At 43.6% G+C, this 24870-nt stretch overlaps 1 protein-coding gene across 3 annotated transcripts in view; it reads right to left on the bottom strand.

The window, feature by feature from the left end:
* The window catches only part of pip5kl1 (phosphatidylinositol-4-phosphate 5-kinase-like 1), an 84273-nt gene that overhangs the window by 34857 nt on the left and 24546 nt on the right, over positions 1–24870 (bottom strand). For all 3 annotated transcript variants that reach the window (XM_072565928.1, XM_072565929.1, XM_072565927.1), the window contains exon 2: positions 1540–1731. In XM_072565928.1, coding sequence (XP_072422029.1) covers positions 1540–1710 — 171 coding nt within the window. In that variant the 5' untranslated portion in view covers positions 1711–1731. The remainder of the gene's footprint in view (positions 1–1539; positions 1732–24870) is intronic.

Below are 24870 nucleotides of genomic sequence, written 5' to 3'. Positions count from 1 at the left end.
TTGTAGTGAATGGCAGAACAGGCTTGAAGGGCTCAATGGTTGACTCCTGCTCCTAATTTATATGTTTCAACACCAATCACCTTCCAATCAGAAGATCAGCTGATTCTCCCTTACCCAATCAGATGTTTTTCTTCTGTTGGTCAACCGGTCTTCCCTCCCATCTCCAAAACTTCCCCAGGTAACAAGTTAAAGAGAATTCAGAGATTTTTAAATGCTGCTAAACAATGTTTCAACAGGGTTTCTGGTAACACTGTCAAAGTAGTCTTTAATTTCTGGACCGTACAGGATGCAGTTGGATAGATAACAGTCCTCAGTTCCTGAGAGGTGCATTTGAGATTTGATCTCAGAAAGGAACTGTTCTGTTATGTCTACAACAAATAACATCAAGTCCCATTCTAAGTGGAGGTAATCAGTAACTTCCCCGTCAATTCACAAGACTATAAAATGTAGGAGCAGAATTAGGCCATTTGGCCCATCACGTCTGCTCTGTCATTTGATTGTGGCTGATATATTTCTCAACCCCATTCTCCTGCCTTCTCCTCATAACCCTTGATCCCCTTACCAATCAAGAATCTGCCTATTTCTGTCTTAAAGACACTCACTCAGTGACGTGGCCTCCACAGCAATGAACTCCACAGATTAACCACTTTCTAGTTGAAGAAACTGCTCCAACTCATCTCAGTCACACTTAGAAACCAGACTGATGTATGGGACTTGGACTTATGCCATGCACAGGCTTAGGACACAATCCCCCTCTCACTACATTGCAGACTGCTGCAGGAACAACCCTGCTTTCGTCGGTAGAAATTGCTACAAACGTGGTCATGAATTGTTTGCTGATGTCCATTGAGACGCTTCTTTCCCCTGGCTAGTCCACCCCTGGACACTATCAGACAATTTAGACTGGCCAATTGACCCAACTGTGGACTGTAGGAGGAAACCCGTGCAGACTCAGGGAGGGTTTGCAAACTCCACAGTCAGTCATCCGAGGCTGGAATTGAACCTGGGTCCCTGGTGCTAACCACTGAGCCACCATGCCACCCTTTCCTTGACAGAAATAAATTCTGCTATATAACCGCAAGACGATTAACCCAGAGACCTAAATAATGTCCTGGGTCCCTAGGTCTGAATTTGAATTCAATAGGAAGTATGGGATTAAGGCTCTGAACACCATGGTCGGTTGTCAGGAAAAACCCATCTGGGTCAGTAATGAGCTTTCGGAAAGGAAACTGCTGTCCCTACCTGGTCTGGCCTACATGTGACTCCAGACCCACAGCAATGCGGTTGGGTTTTCACTGCCCTCTGGACAACTACGGTTGGGCAATAAATGCTGGCCTAGCCAGGGACACCCACATCCTGTAAATGAATGAATTTAAAAATGGATTGCTGTGTGAGTAAACACTGCTTTCTGAGTGAACATACCCTGATTACTGTTTGCATAATAAATGGATCTTATTTGGTGTAAAATAGGCAACCATCATACATCTCTACTCACTAAGTGAGAGGGTGGGGGCCAATTGGCACACTGGTTGACCTTACCATATGTGGATTGTCGATGGAGACTTGGACAGCCGATGTCAGCCCTTCCTTCAGCATACAGGTAAACCCGTAAAATTCATGATCTCGATCAATCTCAAACAAACCCAGCAGTTTCCATTTTTGTCTGACTCGCCACAGAAACTTCCTCTTGGCCGCTGATCTTTGGTTCATGCTGGCATCTTGGCTTTCCGTCTGGAAAAAAAAAGAACCAAACAGCTTCAGAGTCTTAAACCTCTCTTAATAGCTCATCCAGTTGAAGCCCAGAGAAGTGTCAATACATTATTGCTGGATTATCACACAGAGAACACCAAGAAACCACGATATTAACCTGCGCTTGCTGTCTTGACTAGCAATGTCATCTTTAGCTGTAAAGAGATAGTTCAGGGTTGCCAACTCCCATGGAATATATTTCTGGAGGTTTAATCATAAAGTAATCTGCCCTGCCCCCACAATTTTTCTGTATGCCATTGGACATGTCCTAGTCATGTCCTGCCCATTCATGGACTATGGGCAAGAACTCTCAACAGGGTCACACTTGGTCATCAATCGAGCTGGTTATGCCCAAATATCTTAATATGTAATTAACAAGGATAAGTATATGAAGAAAATTAAATAAGCACATGCTTATTTTGAGGTCCAATATTTTTTCTCCTGGGTATTGCTTACTACCTTGTTCAGAAAATGAATCTTTAAATGTTGGAGCTGGCAAGATCCAGCCAACTTGATGCAGCCTGATGTTGAGGTTAATTCAGGTCAGTGAGCGCACTGAAAGGGAAGCCTTGTATATTGGCTTTCACGAGACAAAGAATGCAGAGATTGAATGCATTATTTGTGGTTACAGGGCGCAACACAGTACAACAAATTCAGCCAATAACTAGCAACTGATTCATGGGATGGCAGCACTGACATATGGAGGCAGACTGGATCAGTTAGGATTATATTCACTGGGAGTTTAGAAAAATGAAGGAGGACTCCCATAGAAACTGATACAATTCTAACAAGAACTACACAGAGTAAACACAGGAAGGATGTCCCCAATGACCAGGGAGTCCAGAACCAAGGGTCACAGTCTGACGGTACAGGTTAAGCCACTTATGACTGACATGAGGAGAGATTTCTTCCCCCAGAGATTGAAGAGCCTGGGGAACTCTCTGCCACAGAAAGTGGTTGTGACCAAAAACATTGAATGTTTTCAAGAAGGAGTTGGATACAATTCTTAGGGTTAAAGGGATCAAAGGGTATGGGGAGAAAGCAGGGACAGGGGAGTGAGTTGGATGACCAGCCATGTTCATATTGAATTGCAGAATGGTGTTGAAGGGCCAAATGGCCTACTCTGCTCCTGTTTTCTGTACATTGGGGAGGGAAGACTGATTATAAAACAGCAATGAAAGTTTCAAATGACGCCCACACAATGAGGGCGTGCCAGAACACCATGAAGAATGGCTCAAGTATTTTGAACTGGCTGCAGTTAACCAACAATGACTTGCATTTATATGGCACCTCCAACACAGCCAACATATCCTCGCATGCTTCACAACCGCTTGGCAGACCAAATTCTGACACTGAACCCCAGGTTGGAGTTGATGAAGATGGTGATATGGACAACTCTGGGAAAGAAATTCCAATATTTAGGATGATCACTACAAAAAGAAAAGCAGCTGACAATGGAGCAGAGGATGGTCAAGAGACCAGAAATGGAGAATTCTCAGAAGGTTTAGGAGGTCACAAAGATAGAGATGGGTGAGGCTGGAGGGATTTGAACATAGGGATGAGAATTTTGAAATCAATTTGCTCAGACAAGGAGCCAATGTATGTTAATAAGCAAACAGAAGATGGCTCAACAGGATTTGGGGTGAGTAAGGTTGCAGCTAGGAGGCATTGCTACCAAACTGGAGATGGATGTATCAGCCAATATTAACATCCTTCAAAATTCTCCAGGCATTTCCACTCAGCTCTTCATCATCTACAAGACACAAGTCCACATTGTGATAAGACTATTAGATGGCAGAGCAGAAGTCGGTCGTTCAGCTTGAGTTTGCTCCGCTTTCAGTGAGATCGTGAGAATCCTCAACTACACTTTCCTGTCTTTTCCCCATATAGAGTCATAGAGTTATAGAGATGTTCAGCAAGGAAACATATCCTTCAGTCCAACTTGTCCATGCTGACCAGATATCCCAACCCAATCTAGTCCCACCTGCCAGCACCCAGCCCATATCCCTCCAAACCCTTCCTATTCATATACCCATCCAGATGCCTTTTAAATGTTGTAATTGTACCAGCCTCCACCACTTCCTCTGGCAGCTCAGTCCATACATGTACCATCCTCTGAGTGAAAACGTTGCCCCTTAGGTCTCTCTGGAACTATTTGGAGGCATATAGAAAACTTCTAACAGGGTGACCTCTGCTTTCCTGTTTCTAATCTCAATGCATGCTACTTCAGTTGACGAGTCCTTAAACATCCTTTCTATCACTGTAATACTGTCCTTGACTACCAATGCCACAATCTCATCACTCAATTCCTTTGCTGATTAAAAAATTGTCTATCTCAGCTTTGAATATACTTAACAATCCAGCATCTAGAACGCTCTGCAGTAAAGAATTCCATAGATTCACTCCCTCTAGAGAGAAGAAATCCCTCCTTATCTCTGTTTTAAATAGTCCACTTTATTCAGAGATGATGCCCTCTGGTCCTAGACTCTCCCACAAGGGGAAACAACCTTGCTGTATCGATCCTATCAAGTCCTCGAGGAATCTCATATGCTTCATGGAATACTCCCCACATGTCTGGATAAATGCAGCTCCAACAACCTTCAATAAGGTTGATATCATCAAGGATAAAGCAGCCCAAATAATCTGCAGGTCACTCGCCATCTAAACATTCACTCTCCTCAACATGGCTGATGCGTAGCATTTCCCAAAATGAAACATCCAACAGCTAGAAGGAGCAGGGCACCAGACACAAGGGAATATCATTGTTTCCAATCTCACATCATCATCATTCATTGACCTCCCACATAGTGGAAGCAGGCCATTCAGCCCATCAAGTCCACACTGTCCCTCTGAAGAGCATCCCACTCAGACCAACACCCCTAGCCTGCACACCCGCGGACACTATGGGCAATTTAGCATGGCCAGCCCACCTAACCGGAGCACCCAGAGGAAACCCATGCAGACATGGGGAGAAGGTGCAAACTCCATGCAGAAAGTCATCCAAGGGTGGAATCGAACCCGGGTCTTGGTGCTGTGAGGCAGCAGTGCTAACCACTGAGTCATCATATTGCTGCTGTGTCAAATCAATGATAATTATTTATTCATTCATGTGGGCTTTGCTGCCTAAAGCAGGATTTATTACCCACCTCTAATTGAGAAAGCAGTAGTGAATGAAGGTAGTAAGAAAGGGCCTCCCAGCTTAATTTCTTTGATATAACTGAGTGGCTTGCGAGGTCATGAATGTTCTGCTGCTGTGCTGTAAATGCCCACACCATTCCATATCAAATCATCAAGCACCTTCACCACACAGGCTGATCTAGTGAACAATAAACACTAGCTTAACTAGTAATACCCACACTGCAAGAAGGTTTGTCAAATTTCCCAGTGAGCACCCTCAAGGGAGCAATATAAGTCAAAGTTGGCCACTTTACAATGTTTCCAAAATTACACAGTTTCCACTTTATGCCCCTCCCTGGGAGTCCCTGCGGTCTCTTGCTGGGATCACACTGGGATGTTGGTTGGTTTCCCCACAGGATTGCTGGGCTGTGTTGCTCAACGTAGATTGAGCTAAAGAACATGAATGAGACCGATTATCTGGCTATCGAGATGGAGAGAGGGCACATTCGCTAAGCACGGACTGTAATCTTCCCAGTGCGGCATGAGCTGGCTACATTTCAAATCCAGCCAAGTCTTCAGAGCTGTGATTCTGAAAGTACAATGGCTGGCATTTAATGGGTGCCACCAAACACTGCACTGTTGTGACTCTGAAAGCAAGTTATTGTGCTGCCTGGGACACTCTCACTATGGAGACGGTATTATCTATTCCCATGCCGAAAGGAAATAAAGTCAGGGCATGAAACACATCCTTTCCTTCCAGTCCCACAAACAAGGTTGGGCCATTGGCCTCCAAACTGCAGCTGACCTTCCAAATTTGAGCTGTTTTATGAAGGAAGGTTCAAGATGCAAGTTAGACATCGCGTCTTACACAAATATGTGCCCAGACTCGTCCCTGCTTCAGTACAATGGCTGAAAGCACTGGGTCTAGTTCCCAGCACCACATTTTAAGGAGCCAAAGCTTTGGAGTAGGTTCAGAAGAGAATGATTAGAATGGCTGTAGGGATCAGCGAGTAGTGTGAGATGGAGATTCTGAAGAAGCTGGACTGCGGCCTCAAAGCTGAGAGGAGATTTGACAGAGGTGTGCAAAATCACAAAGGGTTTGGACAGAATAATGTTCCGGCCAAGGGTCAATAATCCTGAGGGTAGGATTTACAGCGAGTGGCAAAAACACGAGAGATAGCCTGAGGAGAAACATTTCATTATGATACAAGTGATTAAAATGCATTGCCTGACAGGATGGATGGGTACAGTTTCAATCAAAGCCTATAGGGTAATGGATACAATTTCAGTCAAAGCCTATAGGATGATGGACACAGTTGCAGTTGAAGCCTATAGGGTAATTGATACAGTTGCCATCGAAGCCTATAGGTAATGGATACAGTTTCAGTCAAAGCCTATAGGATGTTGGATATAGTTTCAGTCAAAGCCTATAGGTAATGGATACAGTTTCAGTCAAAGTCTATAGGATGATGGATATAGTTTCAGTCAAAGCCTATAGGTGATGGATACAGTTTCAGTCAAAGCCTATAGGTAGTGGATACAGTTTCAGTCAAAGTCTATAGGATGATGGATATAGTTTCAGTCAAAGTCTATAGGAAGATGGATATAGTTTCAGTCAAAGCCTATAGGTGATGGATACAGTTTCAGTCAAAGTCTATAGGATGATGGATACAGTTTCAGTCAAAGTCTATAGGATGATGGATATAGTTTCAGTCAAAGCCTATAGGTGATGGATACAGTTTCAGTCAAAGCCTATAGGTAGTGGATACAGTTTCAGTCGAAGTCTATAGTATGATGGATACAGTTTCAGTCAAAGTCTATAGGATGATGGATATAGTTTCAGTCAAAGCCTATAGGTGATGGATACAGTTTCAGTCAAAGTCTATAGGTAGTGGATACAGTTTCAGTCGAAGTCTATAGGATGATGGATACAGTTTCAGTCGAAGTCTATAGGTAGTGGATAGAGTTTCAGTCAAAGTCTATAGGATGATGGATACAGTTTCAGTCGAAGTCTATAGGTAATGGATACAGTTTCAGTCAAAGTCTATAGGTAATGGATACAGTTTCAGTCAAAGTCTATAGATGATGGATACAGTTTCAGTCAAAACTGGATCAATACTTGAAGAGGAAACAATATGCAGGAAATACCGGGAGTGGATGGCTCCACAACATATCAGGCCTGATGGGCTGAGCAGCCTCCATCTGTACTGTCCTAGTTTATGATTCTATAAGTAAGGTAGCGGGATGGAGGGCCAGTGATGGCCACTGTGACAGGGAGGGCCGAGTCCAAAAAGGAACACAAACCTGAGAGTTTTTAAATTGAGGCATTGGTGATTGACCTCCCTGGCTCTTCCAATTCTGGCCTCTTGCCCATTGCCAATTCCTTGGTTCCTCCTTTTGTGATGGTGGTTTAAACTATCCAGGTCCTAAGTTCCAGAATGTACCCCCTATACCTTTCTCTGCCCCCATTTAAGATGCTGATCAAAAACTCACCTCATTGTCCAAGCTGTGGTCCACTTGCTCAGATATGTCTTACATGACAACGATCATCCAGTGTTTGATAATTCCCCTGTGAAGGACCTCGAGATGTTTAACCATATTAAAAGGCTCTATGAATATGTACATTGTGCTGTGGGTGTTAGGCTGAATTCGATTCGAACAAAGCAGGGGCAGGGCTGGAAGGAGAAGATCATGGTAACATTGTTGGACTAATAACCCAGAGACGCAGGCAAATACTTTGAGGATGAGAGTTCCAATCCGAGCACAGTGGCTGGTGGATTTAAACTCGATTAATAAGAAAGCTCGGCTGAGTAATGGTGCAAATAAACTCTCGATGTGTGCTGAAAAATCTAGACTTGGTTTGAACATGGTGCTTGTGTACAAACCTCTAACATTTTGACTCTTCAGTCACTGGAAACTGCAATTCTTCTATCCAGACCTGTGGTGAGCTGGAGAGTTGATGAAGAGAGGTTAGACAGACTGGGGTTGTTCTCCTTAGAGTACAGGAGAAAGTCAACGCACTCTTGGTCTCTTTGTCATTTCAGTTTTACAAACCTTTGTCAATGAACGAGAGATACTGATCAAATATTTACACCTAGCCACTGGATTGTCAGTCTCCAGCTGACCGCAGTCTACGTCTACATAGCAATAACAATCTGCATTTATACAGCAAAATTAAAGCAAAGTACTGTGAATCCTGGATATCTGTATTGAAGAGGAGACATGATTGAAATGTACAGAATCATAGAATCCCTACAGTGTGGACGCAGGCCCTTGGGCCCAACAAGTCCACGCTGACCCACTGAAGAGTAACCCACCCAGATCCATTCCCTTACCCTATTACTCTACGCTTACCCCTGACTAATGCATCTAACCTACACGTCCCTGAACACTATGGGCAATTTAGCATGGCCAATTCACCTAACCTGCACGTCTTTGGACTGTGGGAGGAAACTGGAGCACCCGGAGGAAACCCACGCAGACACGGGGAGAATGTGCAAACTCCACACAGGTTGTTGCTCGAGGGTGGAATCGAACCGGGGTCCCTGGAGCTGTATGAGAGACATAACCAGGCTAGACAGGAAGAAAGGTTTCCCTTTGCTGGAGGGAATCAATGACCGGAGGGACATGAACTTAAGGTAAAGGGGTAGGAGGGTTAGAGGGATGTGAGGAAAAATCTGTTCACCCAGAGGATGCTGGGAATCTGGACCCCACTGGCTCTAAGTATGGGAGAGACAGAAACCGTGATCACATTTGAAAAGTATTTAGACATGCACTTGCAATGTCAAGGCAGACAGGGCTCTGGGCCGAGTGCTGGGAAATGGGTTTTGAATAGTATGTGGGTTGTTTCTGACCAGCGCAGACTCGATAGGTCAAAGGGGCCTTTCTCTGTACTGTAGATCTCTATAACTCTATGACTTCTGTCTAATCTCCTCATTACTTTTCTTCAGAGGGCAACAAGCCATTGAATAAAAACAGGAGAAAGTCAACGCACTCTTGGTCATTTCAGTTTTATAAACCTTTGTCAATCAGCCAGACATACCGAGCAAATACTTACACCTAGCCACTGGATTGTCAGTCTCCAGCTGACCTCAATCTACACCTACATAGCAATAACAATCAGCATTTAGACAGCAAAATTAAAGCAAAATACTATGAATGCTGGGTATCTGTATTAAAAACAGGAAGTGCTGGAGAAACTTAACAGGTCTGGCAGCATCTGTGGACAAAGAGAGAGGGAAAACCAGAGTAAACGTTTCCAATCCTGATTTGTCTTGACAGCCCTGGACTAGCAGCCAGTGCAGGCTGGTGGTCACAGGGACCTGCACTCGGTGCGACCAAGTGGCAGATTTATGGATCAGTTCAGGTTTCAAGAGGAAGGTGGCCAGGAGATAAGTTAACATCAGCTCTGGTGAAGTCCTGAAATGAGGAATAACACCCTGTATTGGGGAAGTGAATCGGAAGGTCAGGATTGGGGATAAGACGGAGAAGGGACAACAATAAAGAATGATAGCTCATCAAACCAATTTAACTTTTCAACGAGGTGACAGGTCAACTGTATCTGAATTCCATTTTACAGGCTTGGATCAGTAATAGTAAATATCCTTAGTACCCTAGCATTACAATATTAAAATCTTTTCTTCTTAAAGAGAGATAACAATTACCAAGAAAGTAAAGTTTGAGAACACAAAGTAAAGCAAACAAGCAAAATAACAATCTGTACCATAAGGGAGTCGGACTGTATCAGAGCCTAGATAAGGAATTCTACAATGTGACAGAACAAAAGGAAGAGATTCTGCTCTTTACAAAAATGTATGTGATCACATTTAGATATAAATATAAATTACAAGGAGTTACGAAGCATTGACAGCACTGAAACATGCCTAGTTGGACCTTTTTTTGATATGTTCAGGGAATAGGGATGTTGCAGGGAAGACTGGCCACTGTCCCAACTTCCACTCTCCTCAAAGCTGAACTCATCCAAGAAACTGCCACTCACTCGCGTCAAGGTCATCCATTGTTCTTGTGCTCACTGACCTACACTGCCTACTGCTCCAGGATTCTCCAAAGGAGTTGTATTGGGTTAGAAACAAGAATTGTCCATTGCTAATTGCCCAACTGCTTGACAACTGATTGGTTTTCGGGAAATTTCTGAAGGCAGTTATGAGTTGACTACAAATGGTCTGGGTCCAGAGTTGAATGTAGGCCAGATTAGGAGAGCAGATTTCCTTCCCTCGAGAAAATGACATGAACAGCTGGCTTTCTAAGTGATCTGGTAGCTTTCTGGTTACCATTACTAATACTAGCATTTTATAATTTCTAAATAAATTTAGATTAAGTAGTTAAATTTAAATTCTCCCAGCTACCATGGTGAGATTTGATCTTGTGTCTCTGGTTTGTTAGTGCTAGGCCTCCGAAATACTCACTCAGTGATAAGGCTAGTATTCTACTGTTGCTGGTGTCACAGAGTCGTACAGCACTGAAACAGACCCTTCGGTCTAACCAGTCCATGCCAACCATAATCCCAAACTAAACTGGTCCCACCTGCCTGTGTTTGGCCTATATCCCTCCAAACCTTTCCTATTCATGTAAATATCCAAATGTCTTTTAAATATTGTAACTGTACCTGTATCCACCACTTCCTCAGGAAGTTCCTCCTACACATGATGTACTCTGTGTGAAAAAGTTGCCCCATAACTTTTAAAAATCTTTCTCCTCTCATCTTAAAAATATGCCCCCAGTCTTAAAAAATCCCACCCTAGGGAAAAGACACTTGCCATTCACCTTACCTATAATCCTCATGATTTTATAAGCCTCCCATTCTTCAGTGAAAAAAGTCCCAGTCTATTCAGCTCCTCTCTATAACTCAAATCTTCTATCTCAGGCAACATCTGGTAAATCTTTTCTGAACTCTATCCAGCTTAATCATATCCTTTGTAAAACAGGGAGAACAGAACTGGACCCAAGATTCCAAAAGAGGCTTCACCAAGGTCCTACCTAACCTCAATATGATGCCCCAACTCCTCTACTCAAAGGTCTGAGCAATGATGACAAGCGTGCTGAGTGCCTTCTTAATCACCCTGTCTACCTGTGACACAAACTTCAAAGAATTATGTACCTGAACCCCTAGATCTCTCCCTGTTGTACAACACTACCTTGCCCTCACTGTTTTACCAAAATAAAATATCACTCTTTTATCCAAATTAAACTTCATCGGACAGTCCTCAGTCCACTGACCCAATTAATCAAGATCTCTTTGTAATCTTAGGTAACCTTCTTCATTGTTCACTATCCCACCAATTTTGGTGTCATCTGCAAACTTGCTAACCAAGCTTTCTATAATCTCATCTAAATCATTCGCATAAATGACAAACAAAAGTGGACCCAATGGAACACCACTGGTAAGAGGCCTCCAGTCTAGAAAGATAACCCTCCACCATCACCCTCTTATTATTTACATCATCTCCTCCAATCTGCACAATTTTCTCTTCTTTAACATTACGAAAATGAAACACAAAATTGAAATTTTGCTTTTGTGTTCATCAGGACTGGAGTACAAGAAACTAAGCTTAGAAAAGGGAACAACAATTTATACAACATCTCAGTCTTTTAAAATGGGGCGGCATGGCGGTTCAGTGGTTAGCACTGCTGCCTCACAGCGCCAGGGTCCCAGGTTCAACTCTGGCCTCGGGCGACTGTCTGTGTGGAGTTTGCACAGTCTCCCTGTGTCTGCGTGCATCTCCTCCGGGTGCTCCGGTTTCCTCCCACAGTCCAAAGATGGGCAGGCCAGGTGAATTGGCCTTGCTAAACTGCCCGTAGTGTTAAGTGCATTAGTCAGAGGGAAATGGGACTGGGTCGGTTACTCTTCGGCGGGTCGGTGAGGACTTGTTGGGCTGAAGGGCCTGTTTCCACACTGTAGGGAATCTAATCTAAGAGAAGGATGTCAACTGACTGGATTTTGCATTATTTTCTCCCTGAGATACTTAAAATGTGCATGCACCCAGTGCTCAAAAAGCCTCAAACCCTTTGAAAAATGAAACAAACTTAATAAAAAAATGGCAAACCCTTATGAAATAATCATATTTGATTTTTGTTTGCAAGGTTACTTCAATCTGTGCCTGTTTACAAGGTCTGAGAGTCAATTCCATCTCACTCACAATAAAAACAGGGTAAAGATGATCCTCTCACTCTGGAAAAGGGAGAATGATGTGATAGAAAGGATCAGACCATTTGATATGCACGAGTTTTCCAACTAACACGGACAAAACATTTGCTTGAATAACATTTGAAGAAAACACCAGGACTGAGAGTTTTCTTTTCACTGTATCCCTCAAAATCACGTTTTGAAAGGTCTTTCACATACTTGGTATATAGGTATTAGTAACACTTATTATCCATACCTCACTACAATGCTTTTCACTTCTACATGGGTCCCATACAAGTTGCATGACTGTTTCATGAATACAAAGCTGCTAACAATAGATTTTTTTTTAAAAATTCATTTGCGGGGTGTGAGTGTTGCTGCCTGTCCCCTTGAGAAAGTGGTGGTGAACTACCTTCTTGAACTGGTATAGACAGGGTGGATAGAGACAAGCTTTTTCCCAGGGTGAAGGATTCAAAAACGAGAGGTCATGCTTTCAGGGTGAGAGGTGGAAAGTTTAAGGGGATACACATGGCAAGTACTTCACACAGAGGGTGGTGGGCGTTTGGAACGCGTTGCTAGCAAAGGTGGTACAGGCAGGCATGGTAGATTCATTTAAGATGCATCTGGACAGATGCATGAGTAGGTGGGGAGCAGGGGGATACAGATGCTTAGGAATTGACCGACAGGTTTAGAGAGTATATTTGGATTGGCTCAGGCTTGAAGGGCCGAAGGACCAGTTCCTGGGCTGTAAATTTTCTTTGTTCTTTGTTGGTGCAGTTTTGTGCCACAAAGGACAGATGTCTTCAACATCAGGTGAAACCTGCAGGAGTCAGATCACAGGAGACTGTTCACGACACCCCCTCCATGATTTCTGCTCTCCTCCAGCCCTACAATGCTCAAGATCTGTGCTCACCCATTTCTGGCTTCTGATGCATCCCTCGTCCCCTTCCAGCCACCTCCAGGGGCTGTGTCTTCAGCGTGTTAATCATCTCCACAAACGTTTCTGCTTCTCTGCCTCTCTCACTCCTCCTCAAAGACATTCCTTGGAATCTACTGACTTGACAAAACTGACCGCTTATGACATAAAAGATGAGAATTACCTTTCTTAAAGAGTGTTGCATGTCTTCGGAACATCTTCCTACGAAGGGGGTGGAAGGACAGCCTTTGAATATTTTTTAAGCGAGAGATCGAAAGGTTTCTTAATTATCAAGCGGTGAATGGTCACTGGGGGTAGGCAGGAATGTGGAATAATCAAGTCAGTAATAATTTTATTAACAGACAGAGCAGATTTGATGGGTTGACTGTCCTACTCCTCCTAATGCATCTTCCTAAAATTTACTCAAGCAGTTCCAACATAAAGCAGGAACAGGGTGTTTGGTCTCCCATGTCTGTGCCGACCATGATGCCTTTCTGAACTAATTTCATCTGCCTGCACATAGTCTGGGCCCCTCTATTCCCGACCTGTTCATGTGTCTGTCTGAATCCCTCTTAAACGTTGCTATTGTACCTGCCTCTGCCACCTCATCAGACAGCACATTCCGGGCACCCACCACACTCTGCGTAAAAAGCTTGACTTGAACATCTACCTTAAAATTTCTCTCCTCACTTTGAAGCTACGCCCCATAATACTTGGCATTTCCACCCTGGGAAAAGGACTCTTGACTATCCACCCTATTCATCTCTTTCAATTTTACATACTTCTGTCAGGTCACCCCCTCGGCCTCTGACCCTCTCGCGAAAACAATCCAAATTTGTCGAACCTCTCCTTGTAGCTAATACACTCCATTCCAGGCAACATCCTGGGAAACAAAAACAGAAATTGATGGAAAAACTCAGCAGGTCTGACAGCATGTGTGGAGAGAAATCAGAGTTAATGTTCCAGGTCCAGTGATTCTTCTTAAGTCTGAGTTTTTCCAGCAATATTTGATTGTGTTTCTGATTTGCAGCATCTGCCATTCTTTTGGTTTTTTAACGTCCTGGTAAACCTCTTTTGAAGGCTCTCCAAAGCCTCCACATCCTTCCCATAGTGTGGCGATCCAGAACTGTACATAATATCCCAGATGTGGTCTCTCTCTAAAGTTTCATACAGCCACAACATGACTTGCCAACATTTATACTCAATGCTCCGACCAATAAAAGCAAGCGTGTAATACACCTTCTTTACCAACTTATCCACTTGATTTGCCACTTTCAGGGAGCTCTGCACTTGCACCTCAAAATCTCTCTGTATAGAAATGCTCCTTAAGGGTCTTGCCTTTTATTCAATACCTTCCATTCTGTGTCGAATTCTGTTTGATAAGGCTGCTGTTAAATGTCTTGGGTCATTATACTGGAGATGCTAAATCAATTCAATTTGCAGTAACAAACCTGACTTGATTAAATTGTTAAAAATCAGACAACATCAAGTTCTACTCCAATAGGTTTATTTGGAAGCACTAGCTTTCGGAGCACTGCTCCTTCATCAGGTAGCTAGCTGGCGTTGTGTGATTTTTAACTTCATTGACTCCAGTCCAACCTCGGACACCTCCACATCGTGATTAAATTGTTGCAAGTGTGCAAGAAATGGGAAACATCACTAAAATATTATGAGCACAAAGGGGCTTTTTATGGGTTAAGCAATCAATCAAGGGAGGTGGAGAAACTATAACCTTCCTTTGCTAACTCCCTCTGTCAGGCACTAACCGAGTTTCCCCGGTGTGAACTTCCCAGAGAATATTCTGGAGGATATTCTTCTATCGAAATCATGCTGATTCAAATACTTGCTTGAGACTGCTACTGAATGCAACCTCTGTAGAACCTGGTGGAATTTTCCACTCTCTTCCATCCACTTGTTCATTATTGCCTCGTGTAGGGTTTGTGACACAATGTAAACAGGCTCACAAGCAACAAACACAAACAGAAACAGAGAAAACACACCAGAACATTCTGGCTGAATAATGCATCACCACCACTTCTCTTGCATTTGTTCAAGCTTCCTTATAGAGCACATCTGTGTTTATTACCACATATGTGTGTATATTGTGAATATATATCAGCACAGCGGCAGAACTTCTCCAATTAAATTACTGTCATTATTATGATGCTACTATTTTAAATACAGCATTTCTAGTTGCTCATTCATCGAAGCCTTGAACAGAATCAGAGCCTCTCATTCTGCATAAAGCAATATAAAGCATAACAGATCCAGGTACTAAGTCAAAGAGTCATACAGCACGGAAACAAACCCTTCAGTCCAATCAGACCACACCATCCATAATCCCAAACTAAACTAGTCCCACCTGCCTGCTCCCGGCCCATATCCCTCCAAACCTTTCCTATTCATGTACTTATCCAAAACGTCTTTTAACATTGTAACTGCGCCCACATCCACCACTCCCTCAGTATGTTCATTCTACATGTGAACCACTTTATGTGTAAAAATTCTGCCCTCATGTCTTTTTTAAACCTCTCTCCTCTCACCTTAAAAATATGCCCCCCACCTCCCATCTCAAAAGCCTCCATCCTAGGGAAAATAGACCCACCACTAACCCTATTTATACCCCTCCAGATTTCATTAACCTCTGTAAGGTCACCTTTCAACCTCCTACACTCCAGTGAAAGAAGTCCCAGCCTATCCAGCCTTTCTTTATAACTCAAACCTTTCATTCCCAGCAACATCCTGGTAAATCTCTTCTGAACCCTCTCTAGCTTAATAATATCTTTCCTATAGTAACTAAAAGGAGGAAAAAGTGAGGACTGCAGATGCTGGAGATCAAAGTCGAGGGTGTGGCGCTGGGAAAGCACAGCGTCCGAGGAGCAGGAGAGTTGGCTTATGCCCGAAATGCCGATTCTCCTGCTCTTTGGATGCTGCCTGACCTGCTGTGCTTTTCCAGCACCACACTCTCGGCTATTGTAATTAAAAGAGTCAACAGTCTGCTCTTGTGACTGATTTAGTCAGTGAATCTTTTCAAAAGTTCATTCGGGGGATGTGTGCTTCAGCGGCTGGGCCACCATTTGTTGCTGCTCCTCAACTCTTCCTGAAGAGGGACTGTTGGAATGTGAGAGTGTAAAGTGGGAGGGAGTTTTGCCAAAATTGAGAAAGCAGGTCTACATACAATAGGCTCAATATTTTCAGGGATCATGTGTTCAAACACATCTGTACAAAACATGTGTTTCCTTGTTCAGATCCATGTATCATAGGACATTCATAACTACCCCTTTCTACTGTGCACTAGCTTGTCCAATAGTATATGACAGTTTGACTCTGTAGGATAACAACTTCTCCAACTATATAATCAAAATGGTGGTATTTTTAAATTTGCGTAGTAAGAACTTTTAATTCAAATGCAGTGAATATTCATTTTGGAAAGAATAGCTTTGGAAAATAAGTTGCATCTCATAAATTGCCCAACCGCCTTGTCACACTTAACCAATTCTATCATCACATTCACCCCACCCTGTTGCCACCCCCTTTCCATTCTGTCCATTCCTCCCATCCAACTCTTATTAACACCTCCTGTCCCTCCCATCAATCCCATCCCAACATGCCTTGAAGAGATAGTCTTTCCTGCCAGGGTAACTTTGTTGTTGGACTCCATCTTCGCTACCTTCCTCTGTTTTCATCCTGCTCCCTCACCACTCCCCACTCTTGGACCCGGGCCCGATCCACATCTCAGCCGCCTCTTACCAAACAAACCCAACAGAGAGATTCCCCTCAAACAGTCAAGATATGCAGAAAATATTTTTGTTCTAGATTTTTCTGAAAAATACATTATTTCTCTACATTCCCCTGACATTTAGTGGGTACATCATTGCTGAACACCCAGAAGATTCAAAATCAGAGCAGTGGTAGGTCATTCGGCCCCTTGAGCCTACTCTACCAGTCAATAAATTCATGGTCGATCTGATGTGACCTTAACTGAACTCTCCCACTTTCCCCTTCTAACCACCCCCCGCACCCCCCCATGACCCTTGACTTCCTTTCCAATCAAACTCTGTTATGGTTATATTCAGTGATCCAATTGCTCGCTGGGGGAGAGAATTCCAAACTCTGATGACCTTCTGGCGAATTCTCCACTCTTAACATCCTGAGAGTTGGTATTGATCGAAAGCACAAGTGGGCCTGCCATTATAAATACCACAGCTACAAGAGTAGGTCAGGGCCTGAGTAACTCACCTGCTGATCAAGTTCTCCCTAAGCTTGATTGGGTATATAGTAAGCCCAAGATACCTCCACATGCTACACAAAAATAGGCTACTTTAAGTTACCGCATGTGCATGGCCAGGCAAGATTTTTAAGAGCCCACACCTTTTAACCACCCACGTATCCCAGGAAGAATGAGAGAATGCTGCTCTTGACTTTCCACGCCTTGTCACCATCTACTGGCACAGGAGTGTGACAGAATACTCTCCACATGCCTGATGTTTGCAGCTCCAGCAACACTCTGGAACGTTCTGCTTCATCACCCACTTCTGTTCCTACCTCATCCTAAACCCAATCTCTGCTTTTGTCACCTTTAGACTTGATTGTCCTAAGGTGATCATTCCTTGCCCTTCTTGAATCTCTACTTGCTCACAATGTCATAGCAAAAGCCACCTTGTGCGGATGCTGGAGATGCAAAATAAAGAAAAAATGCTGGTAAAATTCATCAGGTCTGGCAGTATCCATGGAGAGAGAAACAAAGTTAACGTTGGGTCAGGTATGACTCTTCTTCGTGGTTCTAGATTCCAAAGAAAGCATCTCAAATTGGAAATGTTATCCATTTCTCTCTGAACAGATGCTGCCAGACCTGATAAGTTCCTCCTTTACTTTCTGTTACACAATGTCAGCTTCCCACACCCCAGTTGTCAATCAGCTCAGGCTCAGGCCTCATCAGGCAGGTGGCCCATTGAGGTGGAATAAATCCGCATCTTAAAAAGTGCTTGATCCTTCTTTTTTCTTTTGTGCCACCCTAAATCTTCCGGTCTTCCAACTTTCACCTCTTTCTATGTGTCCTTTTCCACATCCCAAAACGAGTTAACAAAGAATCCAGCTCTTGCAAGGAGCTCTCATTTTAAAGCCCTACTGACTCCTAACTCTCCCAGCTTTGCTTGATGTCCATTTTATTTCTCCTGTTATTTATTTGTCTCTCCTTCCTCCCTGATGTCTCGGTGGATGCTTTGACTATTGAGGACAAGATCGACATGCATCCTGTGACTGGGAGAGACTCCATTAAGAATGCAGATTGTCACTGGGGAGCTTTGAGTGACATTTCCTAGAAGAGGGTTTTTCCAGAGACATCACTACACGAATGGAATGTCAAGCAGTGAGATCACTCTCACTGCTGCAGGACATAAAGTTGGCCAAGGGAGAGTGAGCATGGTTAAAGACACAAATCTGGGAAGCCATGAATTCAGATCAGCCGTGTTATAATTAAATGGTAGACTCAGCTTAAAGGATCCTGTGTCCTAGGCTCCTGTTCCCATGCTTCCTCCTACTATTGCCATGCTTCTCTTGTCAAACCTTCTGAAATTCCCAGTTCCAGGGCCATACTTCTATTGGATTCACTTACTATTTCTTTCACCTGATGAAGACCAGAGCATACAAAAGGGACCATTTGCTCTATCTCATTAATCTTTAGAAACCACCACATAACACCCTACTGCCTTTTGAACCAGAAAATCATCAACATTTACAGTGTGTAAGGTCATTCAGCCCATCATGTTTAAGACAGCCAACAAGACAGACAGCCCAAGCCCACTAATTCAACTCTCAGTCTGTAACCTTGTAGATTACAGCACTTCAAATAAATATCCAAGGATATTTTAACATGTACAGAAATTTCCTGCCTCCAGCACCCTTTCCAGCTCCTCTACCCTTTACATGGAGATCAGGTCAGATATTGCAGCAATCATGGAAAGTTCAAGGAAGATCTTCCAATAACGCTAACCCTCAATTCCATTTCTCACTAACCTAAGCCTCGTTGTACGAGTGGAGAGATCACATTTGTAATTGACCCTTGTGGTAAGATCCAGAACTTCTCTTGTGAGGAGAATCTAGAACTCTCCTAGAAAGGGTACATGTATATGTGTGTACGTGTCCACACGAACACTGGGAAGAATCTAGACCTCCCTTAGAGTGTACGTGCATTTGTGCTTTTTTCTTTAGTCATTCATGGGATGGTAATGTCATTGGTTGGGCCAGCATTTATTGCCCATCCCTAATTGCCCAGAGGGTAGTTAAGAGTCAACTACATTGCTGTGGGTCTGGAGTCACATGTAGGACAGACCAGGTAAGGGTGGCAGAGATCCTTTGCTAAAGGACATGCGTGCCCATGTAAGAATTGAAGGGGAATCTAGAACTCCTCAGAGAGAGTGTACATGTGTGTGCATGTGTATCTGTGTCCACATGAGTGTTGGGGGAATCTAGAACATAGAAAATAGGAGCAGGAATAGGCCATTTGGCCCATTGACTCAGCTCCACCATTCAATATAATCATGGTTGATTTTTTCATGGGCTTACCCTTACCATTACCCTTAATCCCTTTACTGTTCAAAACTCTATCTACCCTTGTCTTAATAACATTCAACGAGGAAGCCTCAACTGCTTCACTGGGCAGGGAATCCCACAGATTCACATCCCTTTGGGTGAAGAAGTTGCTCCTCAACTCAGTCCCAAATCTGCTCTCCCTTAGTTTGAGACTATGCTTGTAGTTCTAGTTTTACCCACCAGCGGAAACAACCTCCTTGTTTCTATCTTATCTATTCCTTTCATAATTTTTTATGTTTCTGTAAGATCACCCCTCATTCTTCTAAATTCCAATGAATATAATCCCAGTCTCCTCAGTCTTTTCTCAAAAGCCAACTCTCTCAACTCTGGAATCAACCTAGTGAACTTCCTCTGCACCCCCTCCAGTGCCAGTCCATCCTTTCTCAAGTAAGGAGACCAAAACTGTACACAGTACTCCCGGTGTGGCCTCACCAGCACCCTACAGCTATAGCATAACCTTCCTGTTTTTGAACTCTACCCCTCTAGCAATGAAGGACAATTTTCCATTTGCCTTCTTAAGTACCTGCTGCACCTGCAAACCAACTTTTTGTGAGTTATGCACAAGTACACCCAGATGTCTCTGTACAGCAGCATGTTGCAACCTTTTACCATTTAAATAATAGTCCACTTTGCTGTCATTCCTAACAAAGTGGATGACCTCACATTTACCAACATTGTTCTCCGTCTTCCAGACCCTTGCCCACTTACTTAACATATCTGTATCCCTCTGCAGATTTTCAGTGTCCTCTGCACACTTTGATCTACCACTCCTTTTAGTGTCATCTGTGAACTTTGACATACTACACTTGGTCCCCAACTCTAAATCATCTACGTAAACTATAAACAATTGCAGTCCCAACACGAATCCCTGAGGCACACCACTAACCACTGATCGCCAACCAGAAAACCACCCATTTATTCCCACTCTTTGCTTTCTGTTAGTTAACCAAACTTCTGTCCATGCTCATCGTTACCCATAAAGCCATGCAACTTTACCTTATGCAGCAGCCTTTCGCATGGAACTTTGTCGAATGCCTTTTGGAAATCCAGATACACCATCCACTGGTTCCTGTTGTCCACTACACTTGTAATGTCCTCAACTCCCCACTGACAGTGTATATGTGTGCTCACGAGTACTGGGGGGAGTCCAGAACTCCTCGAGAGAGTGCATGTATGTGCTTGTAAACGCACATCTGTATGAGTTTACGTGCATGTTATGAAGAATCTAGAACTCCCCTGGTACGAGATGGGGAGTTGAGAGCTTCCCTTGTGTGGGATGGGGTGTTGGTAGAAATCACTGGGTTATCTGAAACTGGGGGCATGTCTTCAATACGGTGTCTTCCGTTTAAGTGGGAGATAAGGGGGAATTTCTTATTTCTTTGGTATTTTCTTGCCACCAATCAGTGGAAGTGGGATCTTTGAATACATTCAAGGTTGAGCACAACAGATTCTTGGAGACAGTGAGGTCTACAGATGCTGGAGATCAGAGTTGAGAGTGTGTTGCTGGAAAAGCACAGCATCCGAGGAGCTGCCTGACCTGCTGCGCTTTTCCAGCAACACACTCTCAATTACGACAGATTCTTGTTCAACTATATGCGAAAGAGGAAAGTGGAATTACAGTCACGTCAAATCAGCCATCTTCTGAAGAAGGATCACTGGATCCAAAACATTAACTCTGACTTCTTCCACTTAATCTGCCAGAGGTGCTGAGATTTTCCAGCAATTTTTGTTTTTGTTTCAAATCAGCTATGGTTTTACAGAATGGTGCAGGATCCTCTAGGGTTTCAATGGCCTGCTTTGGCGCCTATTTCTTGTTCAACGTCATGCACCAACTATCCATCGAAGGAAACATAGGCAACGTGCCTCAGATCTCTGTTAAATCCCATTTTAGGAATGACTGCCCTCCCATATATGGGAATATTGCTCGACAATTCACTGCTAACTGGTCAATGAGAGAAGGACAAGGTGAACCCCCCCGGGTAGACTCCCAGCTCCAATATACATACTTCTAGTCTCTATATCAGGAAAAGGATATAGAGGCATTGAAGGAGGTTCAAAAAGGCATTCTCTAGGTTGGCATCAGAACTGAGAGTACCAGGAAATAGAGCTCTTTTCTCTAGAAAGAAGAGATTGAGGGTGATCTTTATGACAATGAAAGGATTTGTAGTATGGTGGAAAAGAGAAGATATTTCCATCTATACAGAAGTAGAAGAATAGGGTGCAATAAATAGGAAAAACTATATCCAATACGTAATTTAGGATAAATGTATTTATCCAGAGAGTGGTCACTATATGGAACTCATCACTACTGGGAGTGATCAAAGTGAATGCTGTTGATACATTTAAAGAGAAGCTTGATGAGGGAGTAAAGTGCAGAAGGTGTTAATAGGATGAGATCAAGAGGGGGCTTAACTGGGGTACAAGTACCAGTATGAGTGAGATGGGAAAAAATGGCCTGTTGACACTCTGTATGTTCAATGCAGCGGTGTAATTCTGTGCACAAAGACACAGCTCAGGCATGGATTCCCAAAGCAGGGAATTGCAAACACTATCTCCCTGTCATTCACTGGTACATGCCTGTATTGTTCTCAATACAATACAATGCCTGTATTGTATTCCTGATGAAGGGCTTTTGCCCGAAATGTTGATTTCGCTGCTCGTTGGATGCTGCCTGAACTGCTGTGCTCTTCCAGCACCACTAATCCTGTATTGTTCTCAGACTGGCATCTGTTCCTGAACATAGACTGGATCCTGTTCTAAGATTCTACTGTTTCTTCCTTTCTCCTTCTCCAGTCAGTAAGGAAAGGATGGAGTCTGTCTGCTCACCATTAGTGAGAGGTGTTCAGTGGCTGGGAACATTTTGTCCTTCTCCAGTGTTTGTTTTAATCCTAACTTGGCCAGATAATGGATTTACACAAAGGGAAAAAAGCCTTCAGGGCCACAAGGGAAGGGTGAAGTAATCGAAGACTGATGGGATAGCTCTTCCAAAGTGATGGGCTGAATTGCTTCCTTCCATGCTGTAAGATTCTTCCAAAATCCAAACAAGGCAGAGTTCTCACAGTTGTTTGGACAAGTGTCTGAAATCAAGGCTTTATACAATGAGTCATAGAGTCATACAGCACGGAAACAGACCCTTCGGTCCAACTCATCCATGCCAATCAGACATCCAAATCTGACCTAGTCCCATTTGCCAACATTTGGCCCACATCCCTCTAATCCCTTCCTCTTCATATACCCACCCAGATCCCTATAAAATATTGTAATTTTACCAACCTCCACCACTTTGTCTGGCAGCTTATTCCATACATGAACAACTCTCTGCATGAAAAGGTTACTCCTCAAGGGCTTTCAAAATCTTGCCCCCTCCTGCCTTAAACCTATGCCTTCTAGTTTTGTACTCCCTTACCCTGGGAAAAAGACCTTGGCTATTTGCCCTATCCATGCCCCTCATGATTTTCTAACCCTCTACAATGTCGCCCCTCAGCTTCTGATGTTACAGGGAAAAAAGCTCCAACCTATTCAACCTCTCCCTGTAGCTCAAACCCTCTAGTTCTGGCAATATCTTGGTAAATCTTTTCTGTGCCCTCTCAGGTTTAACAACATCTTTCCTAAAGAACGGCTACCGGAATTGTACACAGTATTCTAAAAGTGGCCTCACCAATGTCCTGTACAGCCGCAACATGACGTCCCAACTCCTATACTCAATGTTCTGACCAATAAAGGCAAGCTTACCAAACACCTTCTTCACCACCCAGACAGGATAAATAGACAAAGTCTCTTCCCTGGGGTGGAGGAGTCCAGAACTAGAGGGCATAGGTTTAGGGTGAGAGGTGAAAGATATAAAAGAGACCTAAGAGATAACTGTTTCACGCAGAGGGTATGGAATGAGCTGCCAGAGGAAGTGGTGGAGGCTGGTATAATTGCAACATTTAAAAGACATCTAGATGGGCATATGAATGGGAACGGTTTGGAGGGATATGGGCTGTGTGCTGATAGGTGGGATTAGATTGGGTTGGGATATCTGGTCGGCATGGACAGGTTGGACCGAAGGGTTTGTTTCCATGCTGTACATCTCTATGACTCTATGACTCTATGATCATTCTCAATTCCTCAGATACTGAAGTAGTCCGTGTCCAAATATAACAAGATCAAGACAATATCCAGGCTTGGGCTGACAAGTGGCAAGGAACATTCATGCCAGACAAATGCCAGACAATAACCATCACCAACATGAGACAATCTAACCACCGCCTCTTGACATTCAATGGTGTTACCATCACTGAAACCCCATTATCAACACCCTGGAAGTTATCATTGATCAAAAAAATCAACTGAACTCATAAATGCAATGGCTACAAGAGCAGGTCAGAAGCTAAGAGTACTGCGGTGAGTAACTCACCTCCTGACTCCCCAAAGCCTGTCAATCATCCTTAAGGCACAATTCAGGAGTGTGATGGAATACTCCCCACATCCCTGGGTGACTGCAGCCCCAACAACACTCAAGAAGCTTGACAGCATTCATGCAAAAGAATCCGCTTGATTGGCATCATATCCACAAGCATCCACTCCCTCCACCACCGAATCTCCGTCGTAGCAGTGTGTGCCATCTACAAGATGCACTGCAGCAATTCACCAAAGTTCCTCAGGCAGCACCTTCCAAACCCGTGCCCACTTCCATCTAGAAGGACAAGGTCAGCAGATACATGGGAACACCACCCCCTGCAAGTTCCCCTCCAAGCCCCTCATCATCCTGACTTGGAAATATATCACCAATCCTTCAGTGTCACTGGGTCAAAATCCTGGAATCCCCTCCCTAATGGCACCAATGGTCAACCCACAGCACACGGACTGCAGCGGTTCAAGAAGGCAGCTCTCTCCCACCTTCTCAAGGGGCAACTGGGGATAGACAATAAATGTTGGGTCCAGCCAACGTCACATTCCATAAAATGAAAACAAATAAAAATAATGTTCTCCTTCCTTTGCACTTGATGCTGACCTATTGATTGAAGAGGGTGCGATTCACAGCTACATTGTGTAAACTTGATTTATTTTTCTTAAACAAATGTAACACTAATGACGTTGCTGATCATACATGAAGCACCATTCTGAAGTAATTGGGAATGGGGCGAAGGTGGAGGCTACAAGGCTGCACTGAGGTAGAACATACATCGGCTTTGACATGACCATGGCCATGTCAATGCAGGTACTTCTTGGATTTAAACACAATTGGCCAACATAGAGTCATAGAGATGTACAGCACAGAAACAGACCCTTCGGTCCAACCCGTCCATGCCGGCCAGATATTGTAATCCAACCTAGTCCTACCTGCCAGCACCCGGCCCATATCCCCCAC

Source organism: Chiloscyllium punctatum, chromosome 49 (genome assembly GCF_047496795.1).
Source record: "Chiloscyllium punctatum isolate Juve2018m chromosome 49, sChiPun1.3, whole genome shotgun sequence".
NCBI lineage: Eukaryota > Metazoa > Chordata > Chondrichthyes > Orectolobiformes > Hemiscylliidae > Chiloscyllium > Chiloscyllium punctatum.
This window is presented reverse-complemented; position numbering and strand designations above follow the sequence as displayed.